General features: G+C 35.3%; 1 protein-coding gene across 10 annotated transcripts in view; it reads left to right on the top strand.

Moving 5' to 3' along the window:
- ATRX (ATRX chromatin remodeler) overlaps window positions 1-21,084 on the top strand; it is a 209,824-nt gene that overhangs the window by 89,323 nt on the left and 99,417 nt on the right. For all 10 annotated transcript variants that reach the window (XM_020285095.2, XM_012755339.3, XM_012755333.3 and 7 more), the window contains 3 exons: window positions 5,462-5,555; window positions 6,910-7,012; window positions 7,474-7,698. In XM_020285095.2, coding sequence (XP_020140684.2) covers window positions 5,462-5,555; window positions 6,910-7,012; window positions 7,474-7,698 — 422 coding nt within the window. The remainder of the gene's footprint in view (window positions 1-5,461; window positions 5,556-6,909; window positions 7,013-7,473; window positions 7,699-21,084) is intronic.

Genomic DNA, 21,084 nt, shown 5'->3' with positions numbered 1-21,084 from the left:
GAAATAAATTTGATTTAATAAATAAAATATATTTAAAGATTATGTAGATATGATTATGTAGATATAAGATTATATCTACATAAATATTATATAGATATAAGATTCCATGCAACTGCAAGAATACATAGTGCTTTCCCATGGAAAGGTAGCAGATACAATTAATTTGGGTAGTTTTATGCAAGCTTATATGCAAGACTTGACTTACATGTAGTCAGATTAAATATTCATTTCATTGAAAGTATGAATCCTTTTGCATTGGGGGCTTTCATGTTTCTAACATCATGGTAAGCATTGAGAATACAAACATGAGTAAGGTGATAATTATCTGGTATAGTGGTTTTCAACCTGGCTACACATGTGAATCAACTGGCAGGTTTTAAAATATATCTGTGACTGGGCTCCATCCCAAGCTAATTATATCATAATTGGTTGTAGTGGGACTTAGGTATCTAAGTGATTTAAAAGCATCTCAGTGATTCTGCCATGTAACTAAGTTGGATAGTCACTGGCTTAGTAGGAATTATTGATATTTATAATATAAAATATTATAGTACTATGAAGGGCATATTGTGTAACAGAAGCATTAATATTAGGTTATTAAGTATGAAATGTCCGAATTCCTAAAGTACTAAGTTCGACAGTTGATATCTCTGATATTTCACCTTGACAATTCTTTTTTATTTTTTTTTCCTTTGTGAAGGTACATCCTTAGTCTTTTTTTTTTTTTGAGACAGAGTCTTTCTCTGTTGCCCAGGCTAGAGTGCTGTGGCATTAGTCTAACTCACAGGAACCTCGAACTCCTGGGCTCAAAGGATCCTCCTGCCTCAGCCTCCTGAGTAGCTGGGACTACAGGCATGCACCACCACACCTGGCTAATTTTTCTATTTTTAGTAGAAGCGGGGTCTCATGCTTGCTCAGGTTGGTCTAGAACTCCTGACCTCAAGTGAACCTCCTGCCTTGGCCCCCCAGAGTGCTAGGATTATAAGCATGAACCACCACACCCTGCCATCCTTAGTCTTTCAACAGCAGAGTTTGGTTTGTGATTATCTTTCACATTTTTTAAGAGCAATTTTTGTGAAACCATGGATAAACCCAAAATTGGTGTTATTTAAGAATATGAGTTCCATCATGGAACCAATGCTGTACAGACAGCTCGAAATATCAACGAAGTGTTTGGGAAGGGTGTGGCTAATGAATGCGTAGTGCATCAATGGTTTGAAAAGTTCTATTTGGTGAGTTTAATCTTGAAAGTCAGCCATGTGGGCAACCTGAGAACAAGGTAGGTAATGAGCCGAAAGCTGTGGTGGAAGTGAATCCATCTCAACTTAGGTGTGAATTAGCAGCAAGGTTTGTTGTTTTTGTTTTTGTTTTTTGGGACAGGGTCCCACTCTGTTGTTCAGGCTGGAGTGCAGAGGCCTCATCATAGCTCACTGCAGCCTCAATTGCCTGGCTCAAGCAATTCTCCTGCCTCAGCCTCCCAAGTAGTTGGGACTAGAGGCACGTACTACCACACCCAGCTAATTTTTTGAAATCATTTTTTGTAGAAAATGACGTCTTACTATATTCTCCAGACTGTTCTGAAACTCTTGTTCTCCAGGGATCATCCCACTTCAGCATCCCAAAGTGGTGAGATTATAGGCAAGGGCCACCACACCCGGCTACCACCACTTTTTTAAAAGAAACCTTTTTATTTGAAATATAGTATAATACAAAGAAGTGCTGATATCATAAGAGAACAGCTTAATGAACACACACAGAGGGCATCCAGGTCAAGGGACCGGATGTTTATTACTACTACCCAAGGATCCCAAACTAGGCATGACCACTTTTTTCCCTGTGGAAAGGCTTTAATAAAGGATGTAATGTGATCGGATTGGTTGCTTATTATTCGTTGAGACTGGAGGCATTGAATCTATTTGGAAGATATTGGTAGAGTTGATGCTAAGTGGGGTTGTTGGAGAACAGGAAGGTTGACCTGAGTCATACAGGAGTTGTATTATTAGGTCGTCTTAACTGATATGAAAGGGAAAAGTCTAGAATGATTGTTAGGTTTTTAGTGTTGTCATGGTATGTGTTTAATGCCACAGAAATAGTTGAGGTTGTTCAGTGGAACTGTAATATTTTGCAAATTGAGGGCTAAAGAAAGATTCTTGGAATCCTAAACATTTATGGGGCTTTTGAGAAAGAGTTCTCCAATAGAGAGGAGGAGGAAGTCCCTGCCATGCACATATACAGTTAATATGCCATGGATGTTTTCATGTTAATAAATAATAGTACATCATTTTGTGAATGCTTATAAATTTCTTTGCAGCATGACTACAGGCTCATCTTGCAGATTCTATGAAGGAACTGAATCATTTTATAGGTTATATGTAACAAAATGTATTTGTGTACATCTTCAACGAAAGGAGCAATTTGATTTTGCCTCTGAGGCTCACCTCAGGGTGTAGTTGATTACATTTGAGATTTACTTTATTAAGACCCAAGTTTTCTGTGACCTGTGTTTCTGCTGTCTCCTTCTGTGGGTAATTTGTTACCCAAGTGTTTTTCTGTTGTTTGGTTGTGTAAGAGAGAGTAAACTCCTAAAATCTCATCATATTTATGTGTCTAATATGGATTCTGGTCATAGCGATTGATACATTTGAAATGACATGATTTTCAAGTTTTGTAAACTGGTGTCTGCACGTTGTTTGGAAACTTGAATTGGGAGATGGGGAAAAATCAAAAGAGAATAGCTTATTTATAGAATCTAATCATTAAATTAAAATTAAATTGAAATGTATTAAAGAGGTATAAGAACAAAGTATAGCATGGGACCTTTAATTTTCTCCTAAATTGGAAAAATGTTATAAAATTATTTTAGTAACAATTTTGAAACTGTAAATATTGCCTTTATATTAGATGATGATGTTATTTTTTCTGGTGTGATAATGGTATATAGTTATGTAGAACAGTATCCTTATGCTTAGGGGTGCAGTGTCATGATGTCTCACTTAATTTCAAACAGTTCAGTGTAAACAAGGATGTGTGTGTGTGTAGAGAGAGAAAGAAAGCAAATGTGGCATACTGTAAAAATAAGTGATTTTAGGAGAAGGGATACAAGTGTTCATTCAACAATTTTTTCAAGTTTTTGGTAGGTTTGAAGTTTTTAAAAATTAAGTGTTTGGTGAAAAATTAATACTAGGTTTAAAATTTTACTTAACCTCAGAATTTTTTTTTGTGTGTGTGTAGGCACATATGTTAGTATGCGTGTTTTTGGTGCTCTCCCAACTTCACAGTTGCTTAGCAATTCTTTTTTGTTTGTTTTTTACTGTGGTAAAATATACATAATATAAAATTTACCATTTAAATCATTTTTAAATGTACAATTCAGTGGCATTAAGTACACTGACATTGTTATACAATCATTACCACTATCTGTCTCCAGGATGTTTTCATCATTCTCTGTACTCACTAAATAATAATTCCCCTTAACAATTCTTTATAGCATTTATGTTCTCCCATGTTTTTTTTTTTTTTAAACCTAGAATAGAACTAGCTGTTGATTTTGATCTCAGGTCATGGTAGATCATTTTTAAAATAATTTTAGATTTATATAAATGTTATAAAAATAGTACACAATTCCTGTATAGCTTTCACCTGGCCTCCCCAAGTTAATACCTTACACTTATAGTACAATTGTCAAAACCAGGATCTTAACATCCATGTAATACTATCTATCTATGTATTTATCTATTTATTTATTTTGTGACAGAGTCTTACTCTGTTGCCCGGGATAGAGTGCCATGGCGTCAGCCTAGCTCACAGCAACCTCAATCTCTTGGGCTCAAGGGATCCTCCTACCTCAGCCTCCCAAGTAGCTGGGACTATAGGCACGTGCCACCATGCCTGGCTAATTTTTTCTATATGTTTTTAGTTGGCCAGTTAATTTCTTTCTATTTTTAGTAGAGACGGGGTCTCGCTCTTGCTCATGCTGGTCCCCAACTCCTGAGCTCAAACGATCCACCCATCTTGGCCTCCCAGAGTGTTAGGATTATAGGTGTAAGCCACCACGCCTGGCCAGATATAATACTATTAACTAAGCTGGGCGTTGGCAAACTACTCCTGTGGGCCAAATCTGATCCTCTCTCTGTTTTTATAAATAAAGTTTAATTGAAACATGTCCATATTCTTTCATTTACTGTTTTTTACATATGTACAATAGCAAAGTTGAGTAGAGACAAGTAGTTGCAACAGAGACCATGTGGTCCACAAAGTGAAAAATATTTACTAGCAGGCTTTTTATATAAAATATTTTCTGACCTCTGAAATAAACAATAGATCTTATTGAAATATCATTAGGTTTCCCACTAATGTCCTTTTTCTGCTCAAGGATCCAATCTAGGGTCCCATATTGCATTCATTTATAATGTCTCCTTAATCTATCTACTCCAATCTCCGACAGATCCTCAGTCTTTTCTTTCTTGACCATGATACTTGTGAAGAGTGTTGATCTATTATTTTCTCAACTGTTTCTTGATATGTATTTATCTAATGTTTTCTCATAATTAAATTAAGGTTATTATGCATTTTGATAAGAATACCACAGAAGTGATGTGTTCTTTTCAGTACATCATATAAAAGGTATATGATATCAATATGTCTTATTAATCTTATTGTTAACCTTGATTACTTGGTTAAGTTGGTATCTGCTAGTTTTTCCATTGTCAAGAAAAAGATATTATTTTTCTATTTGTATTTAGTGAATATTTTGTGGGGAGATTCTTTGTGACATATAGGGCCCCCTTTTCCTTGTGGTGTGGCTAGAAATAGGGAGTTTCTTCCACAGTTTGCTGTCAGCACCCTCTGCATACTAAGGGAATTAAGCTTGCCTTCCAGTCAAAGCCAAGAAACAAAGGAGGAAAATAATCCATGACACTCATAGCTGCCCCTTCTTCCCCATTTATAGAGGAGTCATTACTCCAGTTTTGATTTCAATTCCCAATCTGCCTCCTGTTGTTTCCCTTTCATAGTCCTTAGGTTGTTTCCTTATGTATCTTACCCATATGTTTTTGTTATCATTCGAGGGGAGAATATATCATCATCTTACTTCATCTTGACAGCCTACTTTGCTTGTTTTGAATAGCCAGACTTCTTTTTCTTTAATTTATCTTCAGTAATTAATCGTATATATTATTGATAGCTAATTTATTCTCATTTTGTCAATATACATGCAATTTAATACTTATATTTTAATGTAGAACCATAGTTTTATAATTATATTTGGAATACATTTGAATCATATTTATAGATACCATTTACATCATTAACTGGTATATTCTATATGATGTAATACCCATTCACATGTATACTACTGATATCTTACAGTGCTCTAACTTTTATATGAAGTTACTGGCAGATTAAATGAATTGTGTTGTTATTAGAAAATATTTAATAATTTAAAATATTTTTTTAATTCAAGTGAGCAGTGAAGATTCAGAAGATTCTGATTTTCAGGAATCAGGAGTTAGTGAAGAAGTTAGTGAATCTGAAGATGAACAGCGGCCCAGAACAAGGTAAGTATTATATTGTTTTTTAAAACATTTTAGGAATTAATCTGACTGACCATGTCTTCAAATTATTTGTAGAATGTTTACTGTTATCAGTAAAGTTAAGTTAGTGCAATATGTATTATTTTGATCTGAAACTAATTGTTAAAATTACTAATTTAAGAAGAGTGATTAAGAGCATATCTTACATATAGTTGAATTGTGTGTTCTAATCTGGGTGGATTTTCAGTGTGCAAAAACACTCTTGATTCCAGTTTCTTTTTTTTTTTTTTTTTGAGACAGAGTCTCGCTTTGTTGTCCAGGCTAGAGTGAGTGCCGTGGCGTCAGCCTAGCTCACAGCAACCTCAAACTCCTGGGCTCGAGCGATCCTCCTGCCTCAGCCTCCCGAGTAGCTGGGACTACAGGCATGCGCCACCATGCCCGGCTAATTTTTTATATACATATCAGTTGGCCAATTAATTTCTTTCTATTTATAGTAGAGACGGGGTCTCGCTCTTGCTCAGGCTGGTTTTGAACTCCTGACCTTGAGCAATCCGCCCGCCTCGGCCTCCCAGAGAGCTAGGATTACAGGCGTGAGCCACCGCGCCCGGCCTGATTCCAGTTTCTGATTGTTATGGGGCTCTGTAGTTAAACTGCCTCACTCTAACTTACTACTTTCTATGTGTATGAATACTCTATACCTCAGTTTCCTCATCTGTATAGTGGAAGACTATGATATACTTACTTTACTGATTATTGTGGACATTAAATGAGACAGTGCATGTAAAGGGCTATAACAGCACCTACCTGACAATGTAAGTGCTCAATGAATACTAATTATTGGTCTTAATACTATTACAGTAATGAAGTTGTGTTTGTTCTCACATTACGTGCAGTTACTGCTCTAGATTACCAGTTATTTAAAATTTGGCTTCCTTCTTAGCAAATATTTGTGTTAGTGTGAGTGTGTATGTGTGTGTTTGTGTGTGTTTGTGTGTGTGTGTATATATATATATCTGCACTTGTAAGTTTTAAATCATTTACTCACCAAGTTGTGCATGGAGTATACCAATATATACTCTGGGAAATATAAAAATAATAAGATACAATGAGAGTTTTAAGAAAACTGAGATGTAAGTCACAAAATGTGAAATTCAATATTTTAAAGTATAGAATACAGTGGTCTTTAGAATATTCACAAAGTTCTGCAACCAATGCTACTAATTTCAGAACATTTTTATCACCCAAGAGAGAAACCCCATATTTATTACCAGTCATGTCCCATTCTCCCTGCCCTCGTCCCCTAATAAACACTAATATACTTCCTATCTCCATGGATTTGCCTATTTTGGACATATGGGTTGTTTTAAATTTTCTTCAGGTCTACAAAGAAAGCAGAGTTGGAAGAAAATCAGCGGAGTTATAAACAGAAAAAGAAAAGACGACGCATCAAAGTTCAAGAAGATTCATCTAGTGAAAACAAGGTAATGATGAATAATGCTGAGTCCCTGCTTTTAATTCTTTTATGTATATACGGAAAAGTGGAATTTCCGTATTATACAGTAATTCTATGCGATATACCATTGTTCTTATTTCTCTACATCCTCGCCAACATTTATTTTCTTTTTGTTTCTTTTGTTTTCCTGATAGGTATGAAATGTTATCTCATCGTGGTTTTGATTTGCCTTTACCTAATGACTAGTGATGTTCAGCATCTTTTTATGTGTTTATTAGCCATTTGTAAATCTTCTTTTGAGAAATGTCTGTTCCAGTCCGTAACCCATCTTTAATTGGGTTGTTTTTTTAACAGTATTCTTTATTGGTAAATAATTCTAAAGGTTTTGAGGATGTTTTCTTCCACCTTTTCTTTGTATGTTAGTGAAATATGAAATGGATAAATTAAATAAGTTTATACTGTTTACCTGTAATTATTTAAATTTTCTAGAGTAATTCCGAAGAAGAAGAAGAAAAAGAAGAGGAAGAGGAGGAGGAGGAAGAGGAAGAAGATGAAAATGATGATTCCAAGTCTCCTGGAAAAGGCAGAAAAAAAATTCGAAAGATTCTTAAAGATGACAAACTAAGAACAGAGACACAAAATGCTCTTAAGGAAGAGGAAGAGAGGCGAAAACGTATTGCTGAGAGGGAGCGTGAACGAGAAAAATTGAGAGAGGTAACCAGATTATTTCTATTATTTTTAAGATTTGAGATATAACTTTCATAGATATATTTCAGTATTGCAAGAGTAGAGCAAAGATTCTAGTCACAGTTGTGTTTTCCTATTGGCAGTATTCTATGCAACTTAAAAACCCTTGTTTTTAGGTTATATTAATTTAATTAATTTAACACTAATTTAAAATTAATTTAATTTTTAGGCCATATCAATTAGGCCATATTAATTTAATCAAGTACATAGAAAGAGTTGAGATCCTTTTATCACCAAAATGAGTATGGGGTATTTGGGGTAGAAAAGTGTTTCAAAATTATTTCTTAAATCCATAAAGGATTTCAGTTATTTAATGAACTTTATATTATAAAAAAATTAAAATAATAGGTGGAAAGAATAATACAATAAACCTCTCTGTATCTGTTAACCTATCTTCAACAGTTGCTAACATAGGGCTAGTTTTGTTTCATCTATTCCCTTACCTTGAGACTATTTTGAAAGAAATCCCAGAAATCATATTCCATCTATAAATTGTTGAGAATATATTGTTAGAAGATAAGGACCTTTTAAACATTACTACAGTACTATTATTACACATAATTCCCTTATTTCCTCAGAAACATAGTAGTGGTTTCTTACAACAATTGGTGTGAATCGGGATTCTAACAAGGTCCAGGTACCTATTCTGTTGCATTTGGATGCTGTATCTTTTATCCATTTTAATCTATAGTTTTCCTTTTGTTCTTTCTGTGCTTTCTCCCATTCTTATAGTTCATTTGTTTTAGAAACCAGATTATTTGTGTAGAATTTCCTGTACTTGGAGTTTTGCTGTTTGTATCCATGTGGTGTAGTTTCATTGGTGCCTGCATTTCCTGAAAATGGATGGTAGGATCTAGAGGCCTCATCAGACTTAGATTGATTCAGTCTCACTAAGGGGTACTTTAAGTCTGGTTGTCTCTTTTTTTGTGGTTTAACTCCTCTAACTTTGTTCTAGTTTTTCAGAATTATTTTGGCTATTCTCAGTTCTTTGCATTTCCATATAAATTTTAGTATTATGTTTTGATTTTTGCAAAAGTCCTTGTGGAACTTTTATTGGGATTGTGTTGGATCTTTAGGTTGGTTGATCAGAAGTAACATCTTAACAATGTTTTCTCTCCTGTTGCATGAATATAGTGTACCTCTCTATTTAGATCTCCTTTCATTTTTCTTTGCAATGTTTTGTAGTTTTCAATGTATAGGTCTAGTATGCATTTTGTTAAATTTATCACTTTGTTTGATGTTACAGGAAATGTAATTTCAAATAATTTTGGTATAATAACCTTGTGTCCTAAGAGCTTGCTAAATTTACTTAATAGTTCTAGTAGTGTTTTTGGTAAATTCTTTAGGATGTTTACATGTATATTCATGTTGTATGTAAAGAAAAAACATTTAGCTAATTGTTTTCTAGTCTATCATTTACTTCTGTTTTTAAATTATAGATGCTGAAAGTCTTCAAATGCTTTTTTTTTTTTCTTTTTTTTGAGACAGAGTCTCACTCTGTTGCTCAGGCTAGAGTGCTGTGGCGTCAGCCTAGCTCACAGCAACCTCAATCTCCTGGGCATGCGCCACCATGCCCGGCTAATTTTTCTATAGATATATTTGTAGTTGCCCAATTAATTTCTTTCTATTTATAGTAGAGATGGGGTCTCGCTCTTGCTCAGGCTGGTCTCGAACTCCTGACCTTGAGCTATCCACCCGCCTCTGCCTCCCAGAGTGCTAGGATTACAGGAGTGAGCCACCACACCGCCCTTCAAATGCTTTTTAATGCATCTGTTGGAGTGACCAAGAAAATCTCATTTTGCATTCCTAGAATAAACCTTGTTTGGTTATGGTATATTAGTCCTTTTATATATTGTTGTTTTACATTTGCTAATATTTCAATAGGATTTTTTTATCTCAGTGTTAAATAGAAAGGCTAGATTTCTTTTCTTTCTTTCTTTTTTCTTTTCTGCCTCGCCACTGTTTTTCCTCAGGAAGGCTAGATTTGTTTTTCTTGTAATGCCATTGTCTGCTTTTGGTATCAGAATAATACTGTTTTCATATAAAGTGAATAGGAAGTCTTCCCACCTCCTTTATCATCTTTTTATTTATTTTTATTTTCATAGATTTAGGGGGTACAAGGATAGTTTTGTTACATGGATACAGTGCATAGTTGTAAAGTCTGGACTTGCAGTGTAACCATTATCTGAATAGTGCACATTGTAGCTATTAAGTAATTTTTTTCTTCTTTGTCTTTTTTTCTGAAACAGAGTCTCACTCCATTGCCTGGGCTAGAGTGCCATGGTGTCAGCCTAGCTCACAACAACCTCAAACTCCTGGGCTCAAGTAGTCCTACTGCCTCAGCCTCTCAAGTAGCTGGGACTACAAGCATGTGCCACCATGCCCGGCTAATTTTTTCTATGTATTTTTAGTTGTCCAATTAATTTCTTTCTATTTTTAGTAGAGACGGGGTCTCACTCTTGCTCAGGCTGGTTTTGAACTCCTGACCTTGAGCGATCTGCCCGCCTTGGCCTCCCAGTGTGCTAGGATTACAGGTGCGAGCCACCATGCTCGGCCTCCTTTGTCTTCTGAAAGAATATTTGTAAGATAAATATTATTATTATTTTTTTTTTTGAGACAGAGTCTCGCTTTTGTTGCCTGGGCTAGAGTGCCATGGCATCAGCCTAGTTCACAACAACCTCAAACTCCTGGGCTCAAGCTATTCTTTTGTCTCAGCCTCCCGAGTAGCTGGAACTATAGGCATGTGCCACCATGCTCGGCTAAGTTTTTCTATATATATTAATTAGTTGGCTAATTAATTTCTTTCTATTTATAGTAGAGACGGGGTCTCGCTCTTGCTCAGGCTGGTTTCGAACTCCTGACCTCAAGCAATCCGTCCGCCTGGGCCTCCTAGAGTGCTAGGATTACAGGTGTGAGCCACTGTGCCCTGCCTATATATTTTCTAATATGTTTAGTATAGTGCTCCAGTGAAGCAATGGGCCTGGGGTCTTCGTTTTTTAAAAAATAGGTTTAATTTCTATAATACATGGAGGACTGTTTTGATCTTTTCTTTGTTAGGTCCGTTTTGCTAAAATTTTTTATTTCAGCATATTATGGGGGTAGTAATGTTTAGGTTATGTGTGTTGCCTTGCCCCCTCCCCCCCTGAGTCAGAGCTTCAACTGTGTCCATCCCCCAGATGGTGCGCATCGCACTCATTATGTATGTATATACCTGTCCCCTTCTCCCCCCTCCCATCTGCTTTATGCCTGATAAATGTTATTACTATATGTGCATTTAGGTGTTGATCAGTGAAACCAATTTGCTGGTGAGTACATGTGGTGCTTATTTTTTCATTCTTGGGATACTTCACTTAGTAGAATGGGTTCCAGCTCTATCCAGGAAAATACAAAAGGTCATTTTGCTAAATTTTGACTTTAACACATTAACTGTTATGTGAGTTGTATTTAACTCATGCTAGTTTTGAGCCCAGGGCCTCATGAAGCATATGCAACTCACATGTCTCTTCACCTTGGGAGCTGTGTGAACTGCTTTTCAAGTTAAATATAAGTCACACAAAGAAAACAATAAAAAATAACAAATTTTCATTAAATTAGAAAGGATTATTTTGTTTTTGAAGCTTTTATTCTTATTTTCATAATAAAACACTATGGCCCCAAGGAAAAAAATTATTTTCCTAGTGTGGCAGTCAATGTGTTAAGGAATTTATCTATTATTTAAGTAGTCAAATTTATTCATATAAATTTGTTTATAATAGTCCCTCATTATCCTTTGTTTGTAGGCTCTGCCATGATGTCCTGTCTTTCATTTCCGCTTTATGTAAATTGTATATCTTTTTTTCTTGGTATGTGTGTTTAGAGGTTTAGCAATTTTACTGTCTTTTTAAAAATACCAGCTTTGGGCTTCATCGATATTCCCTGTTGTTTGATCTTTCTATTTTGTGGATTTCCATTCTTATTTTGATTATGATCATCCTTCTTTGGGTTTATTTTGCTCTTCTTTTTCTAGCTACTTAAAGTGGATTTTGGATCTTCTTCTTTAATATCTGCATTTAAAGGTATAAAATTTGCCACTGTGCATACTGCTTAAACACTATATCTTGCACATTTTGGTATTTTGTTTCATTTTTCTTATGTTCATAATCTTTTTAAAATTTCTTATGAGTCAGAAGATGGTCTTTCTGGGTGGATGTTCCATGTTTATATTGTGCTGTTTTTGGGTAAAATATTCTATACATTTTGCTTAGGTTATGTTGTTGGTTGATTATATTCAGCTCTTCTATATTTTTAATGGTATTCTGTCTAATTAGAGTGTCAAGGTCTCCAACTATAATTGCTGATATATTTCTTTCTCCTTGCAGTTCTTTTTGATTTTGCTTCATGTGTTTTAAAGTTCTTTTGTTAGGTACATGTACGTTAGGTATTGTTACATCTTTCTGGTGAATTGACCCATTAACATTATACAATGTCTTTCTGTGTGTCTGGAAATTTTCCTTTATCTGGAGCCTACTTTACATGATAATGATGTAGCCACATTCTTTCTTTTCCAAGAGCTTATGAAAAGTTTCAAACATGCAGCAAGATTATAAGAATTTCAGTGATTTACCATGAGATCACTTCCTTGATTTTTCCATTAATATTTTATTATATTTTCTTTATTACATTCCTATTTACCTACCAATTTCTATCCATCAGTACATTTGTATGTATTTCAAAGTAAATTGCAGACATTTCATTTAACCCAAATGATTTAGCATGCATATCATTAGCTAGAGTTTAATATTTCTTTACATGTTTTCCTTTTTATGTAAAATTTACTTCCAGTGAAATGCACAAATCTTAAGTGTAAATTTGTTTTTGAATAATATACAGTATATCTTTTCTCATCTTTTTTTCCAGTACTTTTGTTTTTTCCCCAATTTTATTATGAAAATTTGTAAATATATATAAAGAACTGTAATAAGGAACACTAATGTACCTACCACCGGGCTTCTTCATTTCTTATCATTTTTCTGTGCTTGCTTTATTACATATCTGTTTTATCTATTCATGAACCATTTTATTCATCTCTGCTCTAATCTGTATTTTTTTCTTCTGTTCTCTAGCTAGGGTTTAGTTTGGGTTTCTTTTTTTAGTTCCTTAAGGTGCAAAGTTAGGTTCTTAATTGTGATCTTCTTTTCTATTGTATGCATTTACCACTATAAATATCCTTTTTAGTGTTGTTTACTGCATCCCATAAATTTTTGTATTCTGTTATTTTCATTTTTCTCAACATATTTTCTAATATCCCTTGTGATCTCTTGACTCATTAGTAGTTTAAGAGTGTGATGTTTGATTTCCACATATTTGTGTTTTTTTCAGTTGTCCTCTGTTATGGATTTCTAGTTTCATTCCATTTTAATTGGAAAAGATAATTTGTATGATTTTAGTCGTTTTTTATTTATTAAGACTTGATTCGTACCCTATCATATGGTCTGTCCTTGAGAATGTACATTTGACAAAATGTGTATGCTGCCATTGTTGAGTGGAATGTTCTTTATATATCTGTTAGGTCTAATTGGTTTATAGTGTTATTCAAGTCCTGTATTTCCATATTGATCTTTGTTTGTTCTGTATATTATTGATATTGTGGTATTCAAGTCTCCAGCTATTATTATAGAACTATTTCTTTTTTTATTTCTGTTAGTGTTTCCGTCATACATTTTAGAGCTATTTGTTTTACATATGTTCATAATCATTTTCTTAATAAGTTGGGTCTTTTATCAATATATAATGTCCTATTTGTCTCTTGTTTTTTTTTTTGTTTTGTTTTGTTTTTTGAGACAGAGTCTCGCTTTGTTGTCCAGGCTAGAGTGAGTGCCGTGGTGTCAGCCTAGCTCACAGCAACCTCAAACTCCTGGGCTCGAGCGATCCTTCTGCCTCAGCCTCCCGAGTAGCTGGGACTACAGGCATGCGCCACCATGCCCGGCTAATTTTTTTTATATATATATATATATCAGTTGGCCAATTAATTTCTTTCTATTTATAGTAGAGATGGGGTCTCGCTCTTGCTCAGGCTGGTTTTGAACTCCTGACCTCTAGCAATCCGCCCGCCTCGGCCTCCCAGAGAGCTAGGATTACAGGCGTGAGCCACTGCACCCGCCCTCTTGTAACAGTTTTTGTTTGTTTTTTTTTTTTTTTTGAAACAGAGTCTCACTTTGTTGCCCAGGCTAGAGTGAGTGCCGTCAGCCTGGCTCACAGCAACTTCAATCTCCGGGGCTCAGCGATCCTCCTGCCTCAGCCTCCCGAGTAGCTGGGACTACAGGCACGAGCCACCATGCCCGGCTAATTTTTTGTATATATATTTTTAGTTGGTCAATTAATTTATTTCTATTTTTGGTAGAGACGGGGTCTCGCTCAGGCTGGTTTCGAACTCCTGACCTTGAGCAATCCGCCCGCCTCGGCCTCCCAAAGTGCTAGGATTACAGGCGTGAGCCACCGCGCCCGGCTTGTAACAGTTTTTGACTTTAAAATCTATTTTGTCTGGCCGGGCGGTGGCTCACGCCTGTAATCTTAGCTCTCTGGGAGGCTGAGGCGGGTGGATTGCTCGAGGTCGGGAGTTCGAAACCAGCCTGAGCAAGAGCGAGACCCCGTCTCTACTATAAATAGAAAGAAACTAATAGGCCAACTAATATATATAAAAAAAATTAGCCGGGCATGGTGGCTCATGCCTGTAGTCCCAGCTACTTGGGAGGCTGAGACAGAAGGATTGCTTGAGCCCGGGAGTTTGAGGTTGCTGTGAGCTAGGCTGACACCATGGCACTCACTCTAGCCTAGGCAACAAAGCGAGACTCTGTCTCAAAAAAAAAAAAAAAAAAAAAACAACTCTATTTTGTCTGATGTTTATGTAGTCATCCCAGCTCTCTTTTGGTTGTTATTTGCATGGAATGTCTTTTACCATTCTTTCATTTTCAACCTATTTCTGTCTTTCTATGTAAAGTGAGTTTTTTATAGGTAGCCAATATTTGGATCATGTTTTTAAATCCATTTTATCAATCTATGCCTTTTGATTCAGTAGTTTAATCTATTTATATTTGATATAAATACTGATAAGTAAGGATTTACTTCTGCCATTTTTGTTTTCTGTATGTCTTAACTGCTTTTTTTTGTTCATTTCTTCCATTCATTACTACCTTCTTTTGTGTTTAGTTGATTTTTTTGCAGTGACACATTTTGATTGTCATCTCACTTTCTTTTGTGTATATTCTGTAGATATTTTTATGGTTACCAGGAGAATTACATACAATATCCTAAAGTTATAACAATCTTATTTGAACTGATATTAACTTAATTTCAATCACAGACAAAAACTGTATTCTTAAACAGCTTCTTTCCTCTTTATATTATGTGGTAACTGTGTATTATTGATGTCATAAATTATATTTTTATATCTTTTATGTACAATATCATTTATACTTATATTTTATGCTTTTGTCTTTTAAATGCTATAGAAAATAAAAAATGGAGTTACAAACCAAAATTACAGTGATGCTGGGTTTTATATTTTCTCCTGTATGTATCTTTTCTGTATCTTTATTTCTTCATATGGCTTTGAGTTACTTCTAGCATCCTTTCAACCTGATGGCTTCCCTTTAACAAGCCTTTTTGTAGAGCAGGTCCAGTTTTAACAAACTCCATCAGCTTAGATGTGTTTTAATTTCTCCCTCATTTTTGAAGGATAATTTTGCTGGATATAGAATTCTCAGCTAATTTTTTTTCATTCAATACTTTGAAATATATTATCGCACTGCCTCCTCACCTCCAAATTTCTGATGAGAAATCAGCTGATACTGTGTGTGTGATGAGTTCTTTCTCTCTTGCTGCATACAACATTCTCTTTTTATCTTTGGCTTTCCACAGTTTAATATGTCTTGGTCCGTATGTATTTGAGCTTGTTCCACTTTGATGAGTTCATTGAGCTTTCTGGATTTGTAGTTTTCGGTTTCTTCTCAAATTTGGGATATTTCAGCCATTATATTTCCTCAAATCATCTTTGACTCTTTTTCTTTTCTTTTTCTAGGACTCTTATAATAAATAAGGTATTCTGCTTGATGGATTCCCTCAGGTTTCTTTCTTTTTTTTACTGTTATGATTTCAGTTAATATGTATATATTTGGTGATTCTTCTGCCTGCTCAAATCTGCTATTGATTTTCTCTTGAATTTTTAATTTTTTTTTTTTTTTTTGAGACAGAGTCTCACTTTGTTGCCCAGGCTAGAGTGAGTGCCATGGCGTCAGCCTAGCTCACAGCAACCTCAAACTCCTGGGCTCAAGCAATCCTGCTGCCTCAGCCTCCCAAGTAGCTGGGATTACAGGCATGCGCCACCATTGAATTTTTAATTTTAATTGTTGTACTTTTCAGCTCTATTATGTTTTGTTCCTTTTTAAAATTTCTACCTTTTTATTGATACTCTCATTTGTGCATATGTTGTTTTCATTATTTCCTTTAGTTTTTTGGCTCATGGTTTATTTTAGTTCTTTTAGCATATTTAAGACAGTTGCATTGAAGACCTTATTAATATAAAGTGTATAGTTTGGTCTTTCTCAGGGATAGTTTTTGTTATTTTATTCTTTTGAATGGGCCGTGTTTTCCTGTTTTGTTGTATGCTTTATGATATTTTTTTAAATTGCAGATTGAGCATTTGACGATTATAACTTTGTAACTCTGTGTAAGAAGTTTTTTCCCTTTTTAAGGGTTTTAAAATATATACTTATCGTAGTAGACCTATAGTTTTAAGACTCCCTCACATTATTTTTGGCAGAGTGTTCCTTGCTGTATGTCATCACTAAAGTCTCTGTCCCTTTCATTCATGTTCAGCTAATGTTTTGAGAGAAATATTTATGTTTCTCCCAGTCTTTGTAGATTGACTGTGCTGGGGCATTCTTTCAATCCTTAAGTAGGCTCACACTGAATTTGAAGATCAGCCTGAGGGAAAAACTTTAGGTCTTCTTAGGTCTTTATTAAGCATGTATCTTGCCTAGGTGTACACATGGCTTTCTGAATTATCCTTTATACTTAGGCTGTTTTTATTTTATTATTATTATTATTTTTTTGGAGACACAGTCTCGCTTTGTTGCCCAGGCTAGAGTGAATGCTGCGGCGTCAGCCTAGCTCACAGCAACCTCAAACTCCTGGGCTCAAGCGATCCTCCTTCCTCAGCCTCCTGAGTAGCTGAGACTACAGGCATGCGCCACCATGCCCAGCTGATTTTTTCTATATATATTAGTTGGCCAATTAATTTCTTTCTATTTATAGTAGAGACAGGGTCTCTCTCTTGCTCAGGCTGGTTTTGAACTCCTGATCTCGAGCAATCCACCCTCCTTGGCCTCCCAGAGTGCTAGAATTACAGGCGTGAGCCACCGCGACCAGCCCTTAGGCTGCTTTTGGATGCCCTAAATTCCAAACTGTCTCATCCCCAGCTTTTCTTCTGGGCCTTAGATGGTGTATGTGTGCATCTACCTATAATGTCTTGCCCTGGACATCCGTGGGTCTGTAATCACCTTGCAATTTTTTTTCTTTTTAGCAGTGCTAGCTATTTTTTCTGCCAGAGTTCTGAGTTAGGTGAAGCATTAATTAGAGCCTTATATCAGTCCTTCAGATATCCCTCAGACAGGCAAGATTATATGTACATAGTAATTTGTAGATAAGATCTATTTCATTTTGCATACTCTCTCTTGCTTTGTCTTCGGTTTTGTTAATCTTCTGCGCTATTATGGTGTTAATTCTATTCAGTGAATTGCAGTGTACTGAAATTTTCATCTTTAGGGATTCTGTTTGATTTTTTTAATGGCTCCTATTTCTCTTTGTGTTCATGTTTTCTTTTTAATATTTGAACATTTATTTACAACTGTTTACTGTGCTTGTCTGCCAATTTCATTGTCTCTCACTTCTTTGTCCTTTTTTGTTCACTATTTTTTCCCTTCATTGTTGTTCATATTTTCCTCTTAACTGTAGTAATGTTTTATTAAAAAATGTACATTCTAAATTAGATATTTTTGAGTGGCTATATGTTGTTGTATTAGAGAGTGCTTGGCATTGTTTTGGCAGGCATTTAAGTCACTTTTAGTTCAGTTTAATTTTGAAACTTGGTTAATGGGTATCTTAAGTACCCTTTAATTAATTATTTTGCCCCACTGCTAAGTGTGGCCCTTCTGTGGTCTCTACTGAATTCCTTGAGTTATACATGAAGACACTCCACTTTGCTTTGTCTGAAATTGAATGCCTCCCAGTGCTGTATAATCACTGGGAACTGTTTATCTTACAGCTTCTTGGTCATTCTTTGCCTGGCCACACAGAGTTTCACTCCTCATGTGTGCATTTTAATATTCAACTATTACTCACAGTAAATCCTATCTTGATTTCTAGAGGTCTTTTTGTTAGCTCTCTTTTCTTTGCAGTTCTGCCTCACAACTTCCAGTCATCTCAGCCTGGCCTTTGTCTTGTCAACTTAGCACATCTCCAGTGCTCTGCTTGGGATCCATCCCTCTTTCCCTGATTCTAGAATGTACCTTTAGGTACCAATTCAGGGAGAATATAGGGCTCTCCCTGTTGTTTTTCCTATTCTTAGGGGTTAAGATCCAGTTGGTGCCTCTAATCCAATGTCTGAAAATATTTTTTCAAATATTTTACCTACTTTTCTAAGTGATTACAGCAGGAGGGTCCCTAAAAAGCCATCATGACTGGAAGCAGAAGTTAGGCTCAAGCTTTTAATGTGTTGGTCAAATGGTTTTATTTTTTTTCTTTTCTCACCCTTTAATTCAGATGTAGGATACATTTCATGTCTTTATTTTTCTTAATTGATCATTTGTCCTAAGTTCTTCCATTTCATTGCCTTCTATTATTAGTTATGTAAACTTTCTTTTATACTATAGCCTGAGTGAATAAACACATCTAATTAGTCATTAATAAGGAGACGATTTCTTTATGAGTTATCTCCTACCTTCAAGATGAAGGTCACTAATCCCCAATCCCGAAGACAGCCCTTAGTAACAAAACTATCATCAAGTCAGGGATGAATGTATGGTTCCAGACTCTTAATTAAAGCTTTGTGTATTGGTTTTCTATTGTTGCATTAAAAATTTACCACACACCTAACCTGTTAAGACAAATTTATTATCTTACAGTTCTATAGGTCAGGAAGTTGGGAATGGCTTAGCTGAATATGATTCTCCTGAGTCCTCTGCTTAATGCCTCACCAAACTAAAATTAAGGTTTTAACCAGGTTGTGCTTTCATCTAAGATTGTATACCTTTCCAGCTCACTTGTTGGCAGAATTCAGTTCATTGCAGTTATAACACTTAGATCCTTAGCTACTAGAGGCTTCTGTCAACCACATGGCATTTTGCTTCATCTTTGAGACCAACAGGAGAGCTTTCAGTCTTAAAAGGACTCACTTTGATTAAGCCAGGCTCATCTAAGAGAATCTCCCTTTTCATTAAGTCAGAGTCAACTGTTAAGTAGCACAGTTATGGGAATGATATCCCATCATATTTATAGGTTTCAACCACACTCAATGGGAAGGAATTATGCAGGGTGTTTATACCAGAGGGTTGGGAATCTTGGGGGACATTTTAAGATTCTGCCTACCACACCTTACAAACTGTATAAAACATTTAGGGAATTTTCCATTTTTATCTAAGGGCTTTGTGTTAGTGATATGAAGCGGGTACACATCCAAGCTAGGACACAACAATAATTTAGTGAATACTTAGTCTGTGCCAGGTACTTTGCATACATTGCCTTATTTAATTTCCACAACGATTCTGTGAGGGGTATTGATAATCTTTCCCAGTTTGCATATTCATACAATGAAGCTAAGAGTTTAGGTAGCTTGATGAAATGAAATTTGGCTCTAAATGGCTTATGCTAGTTCCACTTCACCACATAGTGTCCCAGTGTTAATCTTGATTTGCATATCATATACAATTTGATGTAGTACAGTATCTAAATCTGTTACTTAGTTGTAATTTTTAAGATGATGCAATGGTCCTTTGGTTATGGTTTTAAAAAGAGAGAGTGTCCTGTTAAAGAGACATTTACAACATTTACAAGTGAAATTACATATTTTTTTGTGTTTGCTTCAAAATAATTTGTGGGATCTGGGGAGTTGGAGAATGGGTGAGAGGCTATCAGTGAAACAAAATTGGCCATAAGTTGATAAGTTTTGAAAGTGAGTGATGGGCAATAGGATTCATTATTCTGTCTACTTTTGTGTATGTTTGAGAATATCTACATTGAACATTAAAAATCCATTTGTTCCTAGTTAAAATTGTAAAGAAAAAATATGGTTAAAATTTTATTCCTTAAATGTCATAATGTTTATAATTTTAGAATCATGAGTCTTTCTTTTCATTGAAACATAAAATGTTTATATGAGCAATTCTTTTTTATTTCAAAATACTAAAGGTGTACAAATGTTTTTGTTATATTGATAGCTTTTATAATGCTTAGTTTGGGGCTTTTGATGTGCCCATGAGCCAAGTAGTGTTCATTGTACCTGATAGGTAGATTTTTATCTCTTCCCTCCTCCCCCCTTCTTGATTTTCACTGACCTTTGCATAAAACTCTATGTGCCCCTGTGTGCACATTGATTAGCTTCCAATTATTAAAGAGTACATATGGTGTTTGTTTTTCCATTCCTGAGATACTTCACTTAGAATGATGGTCTCCAGTTCCATCCAAGTTGCTGTAAAAGACATTATTTCATTCCTTGTTATGGCTGAGTATTCCATGGTACACAGACACACACACACACACACACACACACACACACACACATTTTCTTAAGCCACTCATGAATTCAGGAGCATGTAGTTTGAGTCTACATCTTTGCAGTTGTGAATTGTGCTATGTTAAGCATTTGAGTGCAGGAATCTATTTGATAAAATGACTTCTTTTCCTTTGGGATAGATACCCAGTAGTGGGATTGCTGGCTCAAATGGTAAGTCTACAATTATTTCTTTGAGGAATCTCCATACCATTTTCATAGAGGTTGTACTAATTTGCAGTCCCACCAACAGTGTATAAGCATTCCTTTCTCTCTGCATCCATATATTGTTTTTGGACATTTAATAATGGCCATTCTGACAGGAGTAAAGTGATATCTCATTGTGGTTATAATTTACATTTCCCTGGTGATTAATGATGTTGAGCATTTCTTCATATGTTTGTTGGCCATTTGTTTACCTTCTCTTGAAAAAACTTCTGTTCATGTCTTTTGCCTCCTTTTTAATGGGGTTGATTTTTCCTTGCTGATTTGTTTGAGCTTGTTGTAGATACTAGGTATTAGCCCTTTATCAGATGTATAGTTTGTGAATA

The sequence above is a fragment of the Microcebus murinus genome, chromosome X (genome assembly GCF_040939455.1).
Source record: "Microcebus murinus isolate Inina chromosome X, M.murinus_Inina_mat1.0, whole genome shotgun sequence".
Classification (NCBI taxonomy): Eukaryota; Metazoa; Chordata; class Mammalia; order Primates; family Cheirogaleidae; genus Microcebus; species Microcebus murinus.
This window is presented reverse-complemented; position numbering and strand designations above follow the sequence as displayed.